Here is an 18,476-nt window from a genome sequence, read left to right as displayed (position 1 = left end):
GAAGGAGGCAGGAGCCTGAATCTGGAGAGGCAAATGGGAGTTATCCAGCTTACCAACCTGATGAGTCATTAACTTCTAATTCCCCATTCCTACATCTGCAAAATATTTATGAATCATCTCCTATTGCTAGGTGCTGGGATCCGGCAACATGGCAATGGCTACACAGACCTTGATGCTTCTATCAAGGCAAGATCTAAACAAATAATTGTAGAAATATAATTATCAATTGGTATGTTTTCTATGAAAGAAAAGAGAAGGAGGGAAGAAACATGATAAGAGATGTTAAGGAAGGTCTAGTTTCAGTTTGAGGGTGGAAAAAGGCTTCTTTGTGAGCTGAGCCCTGAGACATGACTCTGACTTAGGGAAAGGGGAGGGAGTGTGAGGAAGAGGAAACAGAATATGCAAAGACCCTGAGATGGGCACTTTCCAGGGACACCTGAAGTTTAGTGAGTGAGGGAGAGACACAGGTGAGGCCAGGGAGGGAGGGAAGGTCCAGATAACACTGCACCCTAAAGGCCACAGTAAGGAGTTCAGATGTTTTCCCAAAAGCTACGGGCAGCCACTGGTCCCATATCATGGGCCTAGGGCTTTATTCAGCCTAATACTGTCATTCTGGCATCCTCACTGGGGTCCTTTATGAGCGTGAGAGTCAAGCCTTAGATCAGGTCTCATCCCTCAGCTGCTGAACACCTCCAGGGGGAGCGGGTGCCAACACCAAGCTTTGGATTCACTGAGGCATTAGTGACCCTATTCAGGCTTCATCATACTTTACCAGTTCCTTAAACCTTCACTTTACTTAAGCCCATTTGAGATAGGAAAGTTCATTCCTTGGCTTCCCTCGGCGCCACACTGTTCACCTCCAGCCTCAGAATTCTCAGAAGGGAGTTTCACCAAAAAAACGTTATTTTTCTACACTTGAAACCCTCGGGAAATTACAGGCAACCTCAGCACTTCTGGGATTGATCAAAGGGTGGGAGTGGAATGCAGAGCAACTGGAGCTCCCACCCAACTGCTGGTGGGAGTTTACGCCGGTGCAACCACTTCAGGAAACTGGCAGCATCTCCTAAAGCTATGCACGCACACACCCCAGGACTCCCACAGTGCTCCTGGGTATAAATCCAAGAGAAATGTGTGCATATGTCCACCAAAAGACATGTATTACAGTGGACTAGAATGTTCCTAGAAGTAGCGTTCATAATAGACCCAAACTGGAAAGAACTCACACGTCCACCAACAGAAGAATGGATAAACAAATTGTGACATATTCTCACAGAAATATGCCAGTACTACACAGCAATAAAAAAAAAAAAACAGTGATACACGTAACAACATGGATGAATCTCAAAATCGTCTTGTGTGAAAAAAGCAAGACAGTAAAGAGTACATATTGTGTCATTTCATTTATATGACATTCCAGGACAGACAAAACTAATCTATGGTGACAGAAATCAGCGTATTATTAGAAGGATGGTAGAAGGATCTGTCTGCTGAAAATATTTTATATCTTGATCTAGGGCATATACATAGGAATATGTATTTGTCAAAACTCATCAAACTATCTTTAGGTTTTAAAATTAAGATCTATGCACATTGGTGTATCTAAACTATGTGCCAATTGAAAACATGGAAAGAGATCACCTGGCTATTCCCCCAGGTTCTCCTCTAGCAATAAAGGAAAGAAAACACCACTTCTTATCGCCAGGTCAAGGTACAGCCGGTACAGCTCAGAAATACTTTTTTAAAAAACTATATTATTTCTAAACAAAGTTGTATTCAAACCATGTTCATTTTCCTTTTGAGCTTCTCAGTCTGTGAGGTTGCCTTCAATTTTATCCTCTGTCTAGGTTCACTGGGTGGGGAGGGGGCTGCTCTCCCCCAATCCCACCCCTACGGTAAAGAAGATGTGTATCTTTGCAAACTCTCACTTCCACTGAGCAGCAAGTCTTCAAACTTCCCATCCCTGCACCATCTGGCAAGAGCAACAGGTAATATGATGGGTTTGGGGTTCATGTGTCCAAAGGGATTTTGATCCAAAGGTATTATGTACAGCTTGGTGTTTCCCAGTTATCACCTTGGGAATGCAATGTTTTGGCAACTGAACCTGTAAACTCAGATTAACAGAGCCCTTGCCCATCCCCAAAGTCGATTTTGCTTTCCATGATTCTTACTTTATAAACAGTCCTGCTCCCCGGGTTGAGCTAGCTTTATGTTTATGATAACGTAGGTTCAAAGTACCCACGTGCAGTGCCCTATCTAATCTTCCCCACCTTTCATCTAAGGAGTCCAGAGGATAAAGCCAGGTTATAAAAGGCCACAGCCAAACTGCTGGGTCTTGAGTAGAAGCTCTGGTGTAGCACAGTAAGTCACAGCCCCACGTGGGGAGGGGACTTGGCAGGGATAGGGTAGCCCTGGCTGCCAGAGGGACAGCACCCAGGGAAGAGAAATCACTGCAGTGGAAGCCCCTGAGCCTGGGGTTCAAGTGTGCTGCTGTCTAACTCTGTGTGTTAGGAGGCCTCAGCCTCAGGGTCCCCACCTCAAGGGAGAGACCTGTAGGGCCCAGGCCACTGGGTATCTGTTCCACTCACTCTCCCATGTGTGCCCCAGGCCTCCTGCCCTGGGTGGGTCCTGCCGCTGCCAGCCTCACACTGTGCACATGGGTATCTGGGTTTGTCTGTGTTTTTATCCATTCAGATGCTGCTGTCTTGGACAATTGGCTTTCTCCTCCTGGCCACAGTCAGAGGTGAGTATGCTGCCACCACTCTCAGACTTAGATGTGGTTATTTGGGTCATAAATTGCATGTATTGAGCTCCTACTACATACAATGTGATGCACAAATAAATCATTCCTATTCTTAAGAAACTTACCTTTTCAAAGAGCAACAGGGAAAATCTGAAATGGCAGAGAATAATTTGAAAAAAAAAAAAGTGCATAAAAGAATGACACGGAGACATGTGAATGGGACAAACACCAGCGAATGCCTACTGTGTGCATGACCTGTGCTGGATGCAATGGAGATGTCAAGACGAATCAAGTAGCGTCTCTGTACTACAGAGTCCGTAGGCACTTGTTAAATACTTAATATTGGATGAGTATATGTAAAGGGCCAGCCGGGACTTTCCTGAAAGAGGCCATGGTTTAAGGCAGCAGGCTGTAGATCAGCAATTCCCCAAGTTGCCTGATGATAAGGGACACTTATTAAATATATGTTTCTGGGGGCCCTGCCCCAGACCCTCAGAATCAGAAGCTCGGAAAGAGGGAACTAGGAATGTGTATATGCAGTGCACATGCTCACCCCACCCCCTGGGTGATTTTTATCACCACAGAAGTTTGGTGAACCAAGAAAGACCAGCATTGGCCTTAGCCAGAGCTGGGCTAGGTCCTGCAGAGTCTTCCTGTATAGATATGGCATTGCTCCTTTCTAGAACCTCACAAATGTGCTATCTGTGGCTTTTTCTGCCTTAGGGGGAGAGATCTGCTACGAACCTTTTGGCTGCTTTTCTAATGAGAAACCATGGGGGGGAACCACTCAGCGACCTCTCAAGTTATTTCCCTGGGCCCCTGAGGACATTGACACCCGCTTCCTTCTGTACACAAATGAAAATCCAGACAACTTCCAAGTAAGAGTGGGCATGTAATGACTGCATGGGAGGTATATTTGGGCCCCCACATTGGAGTCTTCACTTGGCTGTCTAGGGCATACGTCACTGCCTTGGAACTTTCCAGATGATGCTCTCTCACCAATGTTAGACTTATAGCTATCTTAGCTTTGGGGGTCATAAACCCCTAAGTATCTGATGAAATCTGTGAATATCTAACCCAGAAATGTACACATTCACACACACTGGGGCACAGAACTCCAGGGGTTTCCCCAGCAAAACCTCCTTGTTCCCTGGGAGGAGCAGGGTAGGCACAACATTTATGCAGAAAGCCAGACCCAGGGCATTCCCTGCAGTCTGTCTCCTTTCTATACCCAGCAGTGGACAGAGAGAAGCCCCCCTCAGGAATTGAGGCTGAGGGGGTATAAATCGTTTTTGAGGAATTAGAAGGCAGGTTGGGAAAAGGGGACATTTAACCACAAAAGAAAAAAGGTGAGGCCCCTTGGAGCACCCTTCAGTTCCCAGAAGGCCTGTCAGGTGGCAGCTTGCTCCAGGGGGTCAGAAGTAACCAGGAGACAGTTTCAAGGAAGATCTTGCTAAGAATTCAAGCAGCTCATAGCTCTGGTCCCTGACAGTATAAAGAGTCAGGCGTCTGTCTCTAGGTCCCTGAGGTCACCCACCGTGGGGCCCTATGTGACAAATTTCCATTTAGTGCCTGTAGCCTGGAGTCTGCTTGGACATGGTTACTGTGCTATTTCTATTTTGTGATCTTCCTTCTGGCATCTTGTCCATGGGGTCTGTGGAAGGGGCAGGCCTGTGGGCATTTAGGAATGTGTTCTAAAGTCACACAGCTCCACTGAGCTGAATCTGCCCTCAGGCTTAATGCTCTAGCCCAGAGGTTCTTCACCTTTTCTGTGCCAGAGACCTCTCTGGCCACCTGGGGAAACCTACAGGCCCTGCTCAGGGCAATGTTTTTAAATGCAAAAAAATATATATATTGGATTACAAAAGAACCCTATTATATTGAAAAACAGTTATCAAAACATTTAAAAATATAAATATGTGATATATTAACAGTAATATATGTGCTGCTTTATTATCTCACTAACAAGATCTAGGAGATGATCTAATAACTACTATAATTTAAAATAGTGATGAGTATAAATGATATTTTGAGATATCTGCAATAACTATAATGTGACCTAAAAAATGTCTATGACTTCTACTGGGGACAGAGTCACAGGTGTTGCTAATACCACTGTGGTTTGTTGCTTAATTTCATGATTTACAGAGATGCTAGATTTTCAGTTAGGGGTTAATGAAAATAGAAGTCCATGAACTTGGACTTTCTGAATTCTATCCACAACCCCAGGTCAGGAGCTCCTTCTAGTCTGACTCAACTTCATGGGAGTTGAACCTCTGATCTCAGATCCATGGCTTGGAAAGGCCAACATGCAAAATCATCTTTTTTAATTAAACCAGGTAATCGATGCCGCCGACCCAGATACCATCAAGGCTTCAAACTTCCGACTGGACCGCAAGACACGCTTCATCATCCACGGCTTCACAGACAACGGGGAGGACAGCTGGCTGTCAGACATATGCCAGGTAGGATCCCCTCTCCTCACCTGGCCACTCGCTCGTGAGGCCAGCACCCAACACACAGATTCCAAAACAGCACCCCCAACACCCCAGAGATCAGGGAAGGAAATACTCCAGGGAGGGCTGGGTCCTTCCTAAAGCCACTGAAGAAAGCCTGGTTCTCAGGGGCATCCATTGCCAAGTTTTCCCTACCTACCAATTCCTACCCCACCATCTCCTCTGAGGCCGGAGGGACCCAGAGTCCAGTCAGAAAGTCTCCCCAAGGTGGAGACTACAGCAAACTTACTGGCATTTGTCCCTGATGGTTTATGTAAAACCCCTGCATGACATAAAAAAACACTTAAATTTTACCCTCTAAAGCACTACTGTCTGTTAGAAAGTTTTGCAATGATGAAAATGTCCTATACCTGCACTGTCTAAATCAGGAGCCACTAGTCGCATATGGTTATTGAAATGTGGCTGGTGCCACGAAGGAGCTGAATTTGACATTTTGTTGGGCAGTAGTTTGCTTGCAGATCTATTAGGTGGTCTGTTTGACCTGGCTGTGTCAATAACCACCTGCCAGACCTCAGACAAGTCACTCACCGGTTCCAGGTCTGTTTCCGGTTTCCACAGCGATTAAGCAGGTGTTAATATAGCCGGTTCATAGTGTTGCAGGAAGATGAAGTTATGATGGGTGTAAGGAATATTAAAGCTCTGACACAAGCTAATTGCCTGATGGATGTCAATTCCTATCTCTGTTTATAAATTGATTTCTGCCCCTTTTTTTGTCTTCCTCAGAATATGTTTAAAGTGGAGAAGGTGAACTGCATTTGTGTCGACTGGAAACTCGGGGCCCGCACAACATATTCCCAAGCCGTGCAGAACGTTCGGGTCGTGGGGGCGGAGATCGCTTACTTCACACAAATTCTATCGGTAAAACCCTGCCTGGGCCCGTCCCCTGGGCCGGGGACAGAGAGAGGGGCAGGGAAGCACCGCGTTGCACCCAGAGGCAGCCTGGGGACCGGTGGGCAGGCCAGGGCTGGCAGCAAGGAGTCCGGGTTCTAACCAAGAAATGCCCTTCCTAAGACGAAGCTGCGACCTCCCTCCCTTGCCTACGGCCCTGAAGACACCGCGCCCCATCATTTCCTAGCGGTGGGGCCTGGGGTAAAATAGCCTCAGTTTCCCCTTTTGAAGTGAGGCCTTCCTCCCAGGCCGTTGTGGTTATTAGAGCGCGGGCGGGGCTGCCCAGGAGGTCTCAGACAGCCCGTGAGGGGAGGCCCTTTCCATGGTCCTGGGGAAGCCCAGGCCGGGGCCACGATGCACGCTCTCCCAGATAGGTCCCACCCCTGCCAGGGAGACAGGAAGGGAGGCGGCGGCCGGGTGGAGGATGGCCGCCTGCAGTTGGCTCGGCGGCCGCTGGTCAGCACTGTTGCCGCGCGCACGACCCGGCCCTGGGACACGCAGGCTGCAGTCCCCGGGCCTGTCGCGCCGTCCTAGGCTGCGTCCCCGAGCCGGCGGTTGTTCCTTCCGAGTTTCGCGCCCGGGTCCTGCCCCCATCCCTGGCAGGGGCCGGTGCCCCCTCCCCGACCGGCAGGTCCCCACGCAGTGCGCTGGGATCTGACGTACCGTCCCTCCGCAGACCGAGCTGGGGTACAGCCCCGAAGACGTGCACCTCATCGGCCACAGTCTGGGCGCGCACGTGGCCGGGGAGGCAGGCAGGAGGCTGGAGGGCCACGTGGGCAGGATCACAGGTAGGGGGCGCAGGGGCCGGGCCGGGGTCCCAAGACCCAGGGTGCGTGCAGCTGAAGCCTCTCCCCATGCACTTTCCGGGCGAAGGGCGCCCCTACTGGTCCTCAGGGAGCGGATTTTAGCTGATGCTGGACTTAAATTTCAAAATAATGTGTATTATTAATAGAAAATAGAAAGTATTTTATAAACATTTTACTTATCAAATAAATTTTATAAATAAAAATACATTCATTTTTAAAAAGAAAGATTTAACTAGCACATTGAATCCATGACTGAAGGGTTATTATTGCGAGGCAAAGTTTAAAAAAAAAGTGAGATGATAAAAAATTCATCAGCTCCACAAAATTTATTGAATGTCTTCGTTGTGCCAGGAGAAAGCAGAAAATGAAAGTGGCTCGCTGGGACCTTCCACATAAAAGGTGCTCAGTAAATAATGAATGAATGAATGAATGAATCACTAGGCAGAATGAATGCATACAAGACAAAGACACAACTATTTATTCTGTGCAGCCAAATCGGTATATAACTTCAGCAAACAGTTCAACATCCCTTTGCTCAAGGCATTGGGTGAAGGATGGGGGATAACAGTTGATGTTTATCTAGAATTTTGCAGTTTTCCAAGTACTTTCTTTTACATCTTTTCGTGGGGTTTTCACAATGACCCTATAAGGTGGGCTGTTGTCACTATTCCTGCTTTCCGGATAAGGATGCTGATGCTCAGAGAGGACAGACATTTGGCCTGGAGCAGAAGCTGGGCAAAAATACAGATCACTGCGTGGCCCACTCCTGGGCACAGATGACCTGGGCACAGCCCCTGCTTCAAGAAACCCACAGTCTAGTCCAGGAGGCAGACAACAGAGTAGGCAAATAAAATCCACAGCAGAATTAACAAATGCAAAATAATGCAATGTGGATGGAATGGGCCAAGAAAGGAGAGGGGTTAGATTTTCCTTTTAACCATGCTGAGGTGGTGTTTGTGCTGGATCTGGGAGTAAAACGATTTAGATAAAGGAAGAATGCGGGGAAGGGCACAGCAGGCTGGGGAGCAGCATGAGAGAAGACACAAAGGAATAGAAGTGTGCAGGGCTTGGGGACTGGGGAGTAGCTGGGAAGGCCAGGCAGCTTTCGGTCTCTCAGAGCAGTGGCCAATGGTAACATGTGAGGACAGAAAGAAAAATGGCAATGTGGGTGGGAGGCAAGGGTGCTCCCCTGATCCTCCACAAGCCAGGCACTAGGAATTTCCAAATGTTCTTCCACAGGCAACAACCCCACTGCTGGCCTTTCTGTCCCAGCCCCTCTCTCCCAAGCAGACCAGGAGCTACAGACCCAATCCCCTAAACCATAGCTGCTGGAGTATGGGGCCCTTTGCTCAGGAATCATCACATTCAGTTTGCGGGTATGGGGTTTAGATCCCAGTTTTTCTTAGAGTGCAGCTTGTCCACTCCTCCCTGTCAGGGCTGGATCCAGCAGAGCCATGTTTCCAGGACACGCCCGAGGAGGTTCGGCTGGACCCATCCGATGCAGTGTTTGTGGATGTGATTCACACGGATGCTGCTCCCCTCATCCCTTCCCTAGGTGAGTTCCTCAATCCCATCTCCTGGTGACCAGGGCTAGAATTGATGACATTGGGTCCAGGTCCACCTCCATACATATACACACACACTTCGGGGAGCAGCTATTCAAAATGGTTAACTATAGGAAAGGCTTCGGCAGCAACCATTCAAAAATGGGTACCAGCCTCAAATAAATAACTAGTACAGTGTCAGTGGTATCAGCATGCAGCCTCAGGTTAGACAAAAAACAATTCTATAGTCTATGGTAGGTTTTCACTCAATCCTTAACCCCTATATCCTTCCCCAGTCTACCAACACCTAAAGTGACAGATGTATAATTTTTGATACTTGACCGGTACTTGTAAAATACAAAGTTAACTTTTGCATTTTTTTTCTTCTTTTGTCAAAGCTTTGGTTACAGTTTGCTTTGTTGGAGACTAAATCTATCCCTTTATTTAATTCTTCTAAAACCGATGCTCTTTTTTTGAATATTTTCTTATATAACTATGCATGAAACTTGCCAATCAAGGGTATGTTTTTGATGATGATGATGATAATGATGTTATCACTTACTGTTTACCATGTGCTGCACTGAACATTTTGCACACATTAGCTCATTAATCTGGTAACACCCTAAAAAGTGGGTATCATTGTCACCATTTCATAACTGAGAACTGAGGCTCAATGAGGTTAATTAATTGCCCAAGATCACTAAATCTGTAAGTAGAACAAGGATTTGCTCACAGACCTGTGGGCCTCAAAGCCAAAGCTCCTAGCCATTATGCTATGGCTTTCAACATAACAGTGTAATGTAGAAATCAGAATTTTACAATGAATGAAGTCATAATAGTCGCACTAGTCCTGATAGGTTTCTACCGGTGCATAATGGTATTGGGGTGTATCAGTATTATCCAGGGCCTTCCCAAGACAGACACACACACTAATATACGTGTGCACACTCGCCCAGAGCCCAGCTTCCCCCATCTCACTTCCTCTGTTCTCTTTTCCATACTCATCTTGCCAAGTACCCATCTCTGAAAACTTTCTGCAGAGCTAGAGGTGTTGGTGGCTGTGCTGAGGGGAGAATCTGCCAAGAAGGTTCTCTCTCTGATTGGAACAAGTTAAACATCTTGTTGTGGCCACGATCTAACTTGGGACCACTTAGCTTTCTGCTCACCTCTGCTTCAAATATTTCAGGTTTTGGAATGAGCCAAAAGGTGGGCCACCTGGATTTCTTTCCAAATGGAGGAGAGGAAATGCCTGGATGTCAGAAAAATATCCTTTCAACCATCATTGATTTAAATGGAATATGGGAAGGTATGTAAATTCAAGAGACAGCAATTGCTCTATTTGAGGAGGAAGTAGAATGTATGGTCTGGCCTTCCTAATACTGAATTTGCCACCACTTCCAGGGGCTTATTCTGTACCAGGCATTTTCACAACAATGCTATGTGATGGTTACTATCAGAAAAGTTACACAGTTTGTCTAAGGCCACCCTTTATTGAAGCCCAATTTCTGACTATAAAAACTTGATCTCATGCCCCAGGCTGTGCCATCTCCCCCAGTGGTCAAGATGCTGGGATGAGGGCTGGACTTGGCTCTGGTTCGGGCTGTCCCTTCTGCCTTCAGCACCTGCTCCTTAAAGAACTTCAGGGCATCAGCACAGAGTCAAAGGGCTTTGACTTTTCTTGCTGATTGCTATTGTCAGGTGCTGGGAATAAAAGGGTACTGAGCTGGTAAGAAGAACGCAAACAAGGGATGTGCTCTGTGGGATTGGGGTGCATGTGGGACAGGGGAGGCCTGGAGGTCTAGGGGACCCATGGTGGCTGCTGGTGAGCCTCGTGTGTATTTCTGTTCATCCAAGAAAGCAAGAAACATACCCCTAGCATTCAGTGACCTTTAGGTACCATATACATTAGCTGCCTCTTGTTCTAGCCTTCGGCTATTTGTGTTGCCCCCTCTCTGGAGACTAGGCTTCACTCCCTTCCCTGAAAGGGGAGGCTTTGAGCCTTGCTCATTTTATCTGTCTTTATTTTTCTGAGCTGGGAGTTGCCAGAGGCCAAGGACTGTGCCTTCAGCATCCCAAACACCCCAGTACCCTGCTCAGGGTCTAGCCCAAAACAGTCACTACATACTCCCTTGAATTGAATGGCTTTGTGTGGGATTTTCATATTCCATGTGCTTGATGTCAAAGAGCAAAGTCAATAAAGCAACACCAGCTTCCCCTGACAGGTAAATGGAGCTCTTGACCTCTCGGCTCTGTACCAGCTAACTTCTGGGGAGATGTGACTGTTCCCTGCTCCCTGAAAGAACACCAGTGTCACAATAATAGCTGCCCCCTCCCACAAATGACAAGCAAGGCACATAATAGGAACAAGCCCAGGTTTAATTAGAGAGGCAATTTAGAGTGAACAAGCCCATGAACACTGGAGTGTGTTTCTATTGTGTCGAGCTGAGTCGCCCAGGCGCTGGGCACTGAAGAACAATTAAATCCACTTTCTCCCCTATTATGGGGTCCCTGGGCAGCAATTTTGGATGAAAGAAATAATTAAGTTTGAAACAGGTTCTGTTTTCTGGTGATGAGCGCCAGCGTGGGGCACATAGAACCCAGCTTCGGCTGGAAGCCATGGGGAGCGGATCCACCCGGCACCAGAAGGGGTGCTCCTTCCACAGTGGGTGGGAGATGAAGCCCACCCAACCTCCAGGAGTGGTCCCCAGCTATGTCTGAGGTCACTGTGAATTACTCCATGGGAAGTTTTGTACCAAGTAGCCAGAATGAAAAAACAATTTTCCAAACAAGAGGACTTGAGTTGAAAGGTGACTAATGCAGTGAAGGAGTAGCCAGGGGCCATGGCAACCTCACTGTGCACTCCTTGTGCCTTGTGCTCGGCATAGCAAAGAGGGTGGATTTCTCAGCCTGAGGCCGAGGCACAGAAGAGGTTGGTTTATACGAAAGGCCTGTCCTGGTAGTCCGGAGTCTTCACACGTGGGTAGAGTGCGATCCACAGCAGCATTGCATGGGCCTGCACAGCCACTATTTTAAAAACGGGGATGCACTGCTACCACTGAAGCATGGGAAGACTTTCATGTAAAAGTTGAGATTCTCCTGAAAAATTAGAAGAACAAGCAATTTGGGCCTTTAACATGCAACAACTGGCTGGGCTGTGTAAGATCCCTTTTAAAAGCTGTTTCTTCTCTCTCTGACTCTGCCTCCCCCACCACGATCCAGATCCCCAGCCCTCCTCATTCATTTACAACACATTCCTGGCCCCTAGAGGAGTGGATCAACGAGGTTGTTAGAACTTGTCACTCCTCAACAGTTGCCTGGCCCTGACTAAGTCCTCCTCAGCCAATGCCCCAGAGTGTTCAGGAGTGTGCTGACACCCACCAGTGAAACGGGGAGGTGTTTCCTCACTTGGTCAGAATGGCTCACACTTCAGAGGTGAAAGGCTTCCTTTGAGCTCCTTGGGCCTTTGCTTTTTCAGGGACCACAAACTTTATAGCTTGCAATCACCTGCGAAGCTTCAAGTATTATTCAAGCAGTATCCTCAACCCCGATGGCTTTCTGGGCTACCCCTGTGCCTCCTATGATGAGTTTCAGGAGGTAGGTCACACCAGGGAGGCTGGGGAAGATGTTGGTTGCCCTGTTGTCCATGTTTTTGTCACTTTGGCTTAGAACAGAGCATACAGGAGTAACTCTGAAACTAATGGGGGAGATACTGGAAATTCTCACAAAGACTTCCTCCTCCAGGAGTCAGGGGTGGGAGGGGAGAGGCATAGACTATGCTGTGGCCTCCCTGGGGTCCCCAGCTCTTTCTTTAGAAAAATTTCCAATCTACACAGAAGCTGAAAGAAGGGCCTAGCACAGTTCTGTGCACAATTCTGGGGATGAATGCATGGATGTGTGGATGCATAGATAGACAAATATTTGCATGCATGGAGTAGTAAATGGATGGGAGAATGGATGGATGAATGGAAGGATAGATGAGTAGTAGATGAGAGGCTGGATGGAGGATGAATGGGTAGATGGATAGATAGGTAGATAGATAAATGCATTGATTGATTGAATCAAAGGCCTACCACTAACAGTAAAAATTATGATTTTTTCCACTAGAATGGCTGTTTCCCTTGTCCAACTGAAGGATGCCCCAAAATGGGACACTATGCTGACCAATTTAAGGGGAATACCAATGCTGTGGGACAAACATTTTTCCTGAACACAGGAGATAGTGGTAACTTTACTCGTAAGTTTTCACTTTACTCACTTAAAATGCTTGCAAATATTAATAATTTTAAAAGGTGTGCCAGCCTTATTAGGCAGGATCGTTGGTAGCAACTGACAGAAACTCAACTACAACCAGTAAGCTGTAATGTAAGGACAGTAGAAGGGAATTTGTCTTGGGTCTCATGTTTGCCTCTTTACTCAATAATCCTGATTAGCAGAGTAAAGTACAATGATTGACCCAGGCTGGGTCACATGTCCACCCACCACTGTTGCAGGAAGAATGCATCTACTAACAGAACAAGAGGGCAACATGAGGCAAAGTCATTGTAAGTCAAGAAGTCATGGCAGTTATGATTATCTTTCATAGTAGACCCGCTACACATCCACACACATATACATACACACACACACATACACACATCTTGTGTTATTATTGTTTTGCTCAGCTTCTCATTAAAAAAGTAAAGATAGTAAAATCAATCAAGACTTATTTGCTATAAATAATATCATATAATGGCTGGAGAGAAGAGCAGTTGTTTTCTAAGGGAGTTTTAAATTTTAACAAAATGTATATACCACTTTACAAAACACTTTTCACATACCGTATTTCATGTAATCCTCACAATATTTATTGTAAAAGATAACAGTTTGGCAGTATCTATAAAGTCTTATATACATATTTCTGTAATCCAGTCACTTGCTTCTCAGAACATACAGTAGAAAAATACTTGCATGTGTGCATAAGAAGGTATGTTCAAGGATGTTGACTCATTTTTATTAATAATAGCAAAAGATTGAGGGGAAAATCTAAATGTCCATCGGTTGGCAAATGACTACATACTATAAAATACTACATGTAACCATTAAAAAGAAGGATATAGCTCTATGCACTGAAGACAGAAAATGTTTAAGGCATATTAAGTGAAAAGGCAAGTGACAAAACACCATGCAATGCATACACTAAGTGCCCTAGTCGGTTCAGGCTGCTATAACAGAATACCATAGACTGGGTGGCTTATAAACAATAGAAATTTATTCCTCACAGTTCTGGAGGCTAGAAGTACCAGATCAGGGTGCCACCATGACCGGGTTCTTGTGCACGCTGCCATTGTCTTGTATCTTCCCACATGGCAGAAGGAGCGCAAGACAGCTCTCCAGGGTCCCTTTTATAAGGGCATTGATCCCATTCGTGAGAGCTGCACCCACACAACCTAATTATCTCAGGCCACACCTCCTAATACCATCACTCTGGGGGCTAGGATTTCAACACGTGAATGTTGGGGGGACACAGACGTTCAGTCCACTGCACCATGTATCGGTCAGGACACACATGTGCAGTAACCAGCTGCCCTTCATTTGTCCAAGGGCACATACCTTGCTGTGTTGGTAAGGGGTTATGCTGAACCACAATATTCACTGTCCCCTGAGTCCCTCACCCCCACCTAGAATCTGAATTCTGGGTCCCAGGAAATCAATTAAGTCACATCCCCCCTTACCTCCCACCCATGGGGGATTCAGAGCTTGGAACAATAATGCTTCCATTGGGTCATTTTTTCAATAAGATGAGTTCGTTGAACTGATTGTATTTCTTTGGACAGGCTGGAGATATAGGGTATCAGTCACACTGTCTGGAGAAAAGAAACTGAGCGGGTACATCAGGATTGCTTTGTATGGGAGTAATGGAAACTCAGAACAATATGAGATTTTCAAGTAAGTTCAATAACCATACTTTCTATAATAGATTATTCATAAAATATTGGGTATAAACTCCTTTATAAATGTAGGCATTTATTATACAGAACCATTGAATCCTAAAATGTCCAAGCTAGAAGGAAGTCTTAGCATCTAAGAGTTCAATTATCCCATTTTACACATGAGAAGAGTGAAGCCCAGAGAGAGGGAACTCACTGTTTAAAATGAGTCATGTGCTAACTCCTTTTGGAATCAATCACCTCACCTGGCTTTTATGAACATCAAACTCTCCGTAGGAATGCACATCTGTATGGCACATTTCCAACACACAATTCATCCCCACAGACAGGTGCACATGAAGCCTAGGGCCAGCTTCTCCTTGCTGTGTGGTCTCAGGACCTGGCTTTGCTGGGCATATGGAGGTGCTTGGTAAATATGTGTTGGACAAATACATAACCTGTGTGGTAAAATTAGATTCTGTTTTTGCACTAACTTTGAATAATAATTTTCATGTTGAGGTAAATTTCTTTGACAACTTTCTGTGCTACATATGAGATGCTAACAGATGCCATTGGCTGAACCACATGCATCTTTACCTAGGACACTACATCAATTGGTCCTGTAGCAAGAGCTTACAGGGTTAATATGCCACCCCAAATATTTGACTTTTCTTTAGGGACAAAGTAGAACATTGGAAATCTGGGGTCCAATATTTTTAAAAGGTGTGTTATGCACAAATACACTTGTGTTTGGGCAGCTCCTTGATGCATATGAAGTCATTCGAGGTATTTGCAGAAAATCAACAACAGCAGCCATTGTTTGGAGAAACAATGGATTACTATCATCTTATGTATTCATATATCCAGCTGATATAACACATTTATGTTATATTTTCAGAGGATCTCTTGAACCAGATGCAAGTCACATACGTGACATTGATGTGGATCTCAATGTTGGAGAAATCCAGAAGGTTAAGTTCCTCTGGGACAACCATGTGATAAATCTCTTTTCACCCAAACTGGGGGCTTCCCAGATCACAGTGCAAAGTGGTGAAAATGGGACTGAGTATGTATCTTTTATTCCATCTAAGTCTGATTATTTATGTATCAATCTATCCATCTATGCATCCATCCATCCTATCACCCACCTACCCATCTATATGTCCATTTACCCATCCATTCATCCACCCATCTGTCCATTCTTCTATCTTTTTCTGTGCATCTACTGAACCACTTACCCACCCACTCATCCATGCACTCTCCCACCTGGACATCTGTCTCCTCATCCTTCTGGCCATTCAGCCATCCTTTCATCTTCCCATTCACCCATTCATCTACCCAACTATTCATCTCAACTCTCCATCTATCCATCTGCTTTACTTTGAAAAATCAAACATCATTTTCCTTAGAAAAAATTCAACTTGGCAGGGGCAAGGCAATGGCTGTAGGCATAGATTCAAGAAACAGGCAACTATGAGAGTGTTTTATCTCAAACAATAAGGACAACACCTAGGAACTACACGGGGAAACCTCTGAGTTGATTTCAGTTAATGTGCAGATATTAATGTAAATTGGTTTGTTTGGAGACTATGGCATAAAAGGGGTATACACTGTGTTGGGAATCACAGTGGCAAGCTCTTCTCATTCTGAGGGAATAGAATCTCATGTTGGGTTGGGAGGGAACATAACTGTTTTAAAATATGCAAAGAAAGAAGGGCACTTTAAAAGAGGGTCATTGGAAAATGGGATGTTAGTAAATGAAGGAAACGTCACCTCTCAACTGCTCTCATTTAAGATGAGGAAAGTGAGAGTTGGAGAGTTGAGTAACTTGTCCAAGACCACACAGGGAAGCTAAAGGAAAAAAATATTGGGCTTCAAAATGTTTTCAAAACACACACTAAGATTTTATTCAGCTGTATGCCTTAACTTTGCTAGCTGTAAAAGTGGTAATACTCCAATTCCTCAGTGTATGTTGGAAGGATCAGATGTCATAGTTGCTGTGCCATTACTTTGTATACAGTAGTTCCCCCCTAACCACATGTGATGTGTTCCAGGACCCCCATCCAGTGGATGCCTGAAAGCACAGATAGTACTGAACCCCGTATATATGTTTTTTCTATACATACACGCTGTACAGCATGCATATACTAGACAAAAGCATGATTCACATCCCAGGTGGGACAGAATGGATAGTGTGAGATTTCATCATGCTACTCAGAATGATGTGCAATTTAAGACTTATGAATAACTTGTTTCTGGAATTTTCCATTTAATATTTTTGGACCATGGTTGACCACGAGTAACTGAAACCAAAGATGGTGGGGGACTGGAGTGCTACTGTACTCAAGCGCATAACACGGTGTGAGGCACAACAAGGACTGGGACCCGGGTCTTCTGATGTCCCGTCCGTGCTCTTTCCATAGTACCCACTGGCTCACCCAGCTAGATGGGGAGCTGAGGAGTCCACGAGGTCTGGCAATGAAATACACTGTGGAAGTATCTGGATTTCACATTATTTAGGTTTAGGGGGGTAGTTCTTATTTTTACGTACAATATAGAACACACACTATATATTCCAAATACCAGAGTTCCCACACCACATAAAGCCTCCCTCATCAAGGAGCTACATTCTGAAGCTAAGCCCTGAGGGAGGGCTGGCGTGGCCACGCTGTGCCCCTTGAGCCAGAGACACCTGCGAGCCAAGGAGGAGGCCAGAAGTGCCCTGCATCACTGATAACCCTCCATGATCTTGTTCGTTTTTAAACAATTTTATTGAGATATAATTCTCATACTATAAAATTCACCCATTTAAAGTATATAATTCAATGGCTTTTAGTATATTCATGAAGTTGTGCAACCATCACCACAATCAATTTTAGAACATTTTCATCACCTCAGAAAGAAACCCCTACCCATTAGCTATCATCCCCCAATCCACACATCCTGCTTCCCCGGCCCTAGACATCCACTAATCTACTTTCTGTCTCTACAGGTTTTCCTATTCTGAACATTTCATATAAATGGAATGATACTATATGTGTGTGTGTGTGTGTGTGTGTGTGTATTATGCACCTTTGTGATTGGCTTCGTTTACTTAGCATGTTTTCAAAGCTCATTCATATAGTGTTTATCAGTACTGGAATCCTTTTTATTGTTAAATATTCTACTACATGGATATACCACATTTTGTTTATCCATTTATCAGTCAATGGTCATTTTGGGTTGTCTCCACTTTGGGGCTGTTATGAATAATGCTGCTATGAACATTCATATACAAGATTTTGTTTTCATTCTGTTGGGTAGATAGCTAGGAGTAGAATTGCTTGGACCATGGGATAACTCTGTTTAACCTTTATAGGAACTGCTAGACTGTTTCCAAAGTGGCTGCCACATTTTATTCCCAGAAGCTGTGTATGAGGGTTCCTTGGTGATCTTAACAGGGAAAGTCCCCTCTGGGCCATCTGGGGTACCCCTGACCCCTAAAACTCATTGCTGGGCCGGAAGCAACAGGCCCACTGAAAGACCCCTCAGTTTTGTAAAGCTTTAGTTTGACACAGCTGGTTCACTTTTAACCCATTAAGAGTCCACAAGGAGAAGAGGATGTTCTTTAAGCAGGCTGACTTAGGAAAAATCACTTGGACCCTCCCTGGCGTAGCAGAGCTTTTCAGTCAAAGGATGCTGGACCCAGGGAGTTGGCTAAATACTGTTTACTCACCTGATGTCACATTTCTACAAGCTAAAGAGCCTCATGCTGAAAATGTTTTCTTCCACAGGTACAATTTTTGTAGCAGCGACACTGTTGAAGAAGATGTTTTGCAAACTCTTTACCCTTGTTAAAAACGTGGTGCAACTCTTGTCTCTTTATTGTAATAAAGATTTTAATGCACTTGGTTTGAGGTTGAGGTGTTAGTTTGACATTCTTCATGTTCTGGGGTCACATTTCAGAGATGGTTATTGAAACTGGAGCCAAGTTTGCCACAAGTAATGCCTGGAACTTCCCATCCACCCACTTCCACCACCGTCTCTCTCTTTCTGGGCACTTTATGTGGCCTGTTCAAATGTATTTTATTTCCGTA

General features: G+C 45.2%; 1 protein-coding gene across 1 annotated transcript; it reads left to right on the top strand.

The window, feature by feature from the left end:
• Positions 1–2,676: 2,676 nt before the first annotated feature.
• On the top strand, positions 2,677–18,237 carry LOC123650233 (pancreatic lipase-related protein 2-like). Its single transcript, XM_045568833.1, has 12 exons — positions 2,677–2,740; positions 3,464–3,618; positions 5,080–5,205; positions 5,980–6,114; positions 6,821–6,932; positions 8,386–8,505; positions 9,681–9,800; positions 11,970–12,088; positions 12,599–12,728; positions 14,308–14,419; positions 15,299–15,466; positions 18,174–18,237. Exons 1-12 carry the CDS (start codon positions 2,692–2,694, stop codon positions 18,235–18,237), a joined length of 1,410 nt encoding a protein of 469 aa, XP_045424789.1. The 5' UTR covers positions 2,677–2,691.
• The last annotated feature ends 239 nt before the right edge of the window (positions 18,238–18,476 follow it).

The sequence above is a fragment of the Lemur catta genome, chromosome 14 (assembly GCF_020740605.2).
Source record: "Lemur catta isolate mLemCat1 chromosome 14, mLemCat1.pri, whole genome shotgun sequence".
Taxonomy (NCBI): domain Eukaryota; kingdom Metazoa; phylum Chordata; class Mammalia; order Primates; family Lemuridae; genus Lemur; species Lemur catta.
Note: the sequence above shows the minus strand (reverse complement) of the source record. Positions and strands in the feature narration are given on the sequence as shown.

What these genes read in the sequence shown, in the direction of transcription:
- LOC123650233 (XM_045568833.1), top strand. Translation starts at nt 2,692, where the DNA reads ATGCTGCTGTCTTGGACAATTGGCTTTCTCCTCCTGGCCACAGTCAGA. An exon ending in AAAATCCAGACAACTTCCAA is followed by an intron (nt 3,619 to 5,079) that starts GTAAGAGTGGGC and finishes TAATTAAACCAG; the next exon opens with GTAATCGATGCCGCCGACCC. An exon ending in CCACGTGGGCAGGATCACAG is followed by an intron (nt 6,933 to 8,385) that starts GTAGGGGGCGCA and finishes CCTCCCTGTCAG; the next exon opens with GGCTGGATCCAGCAGAGCCA.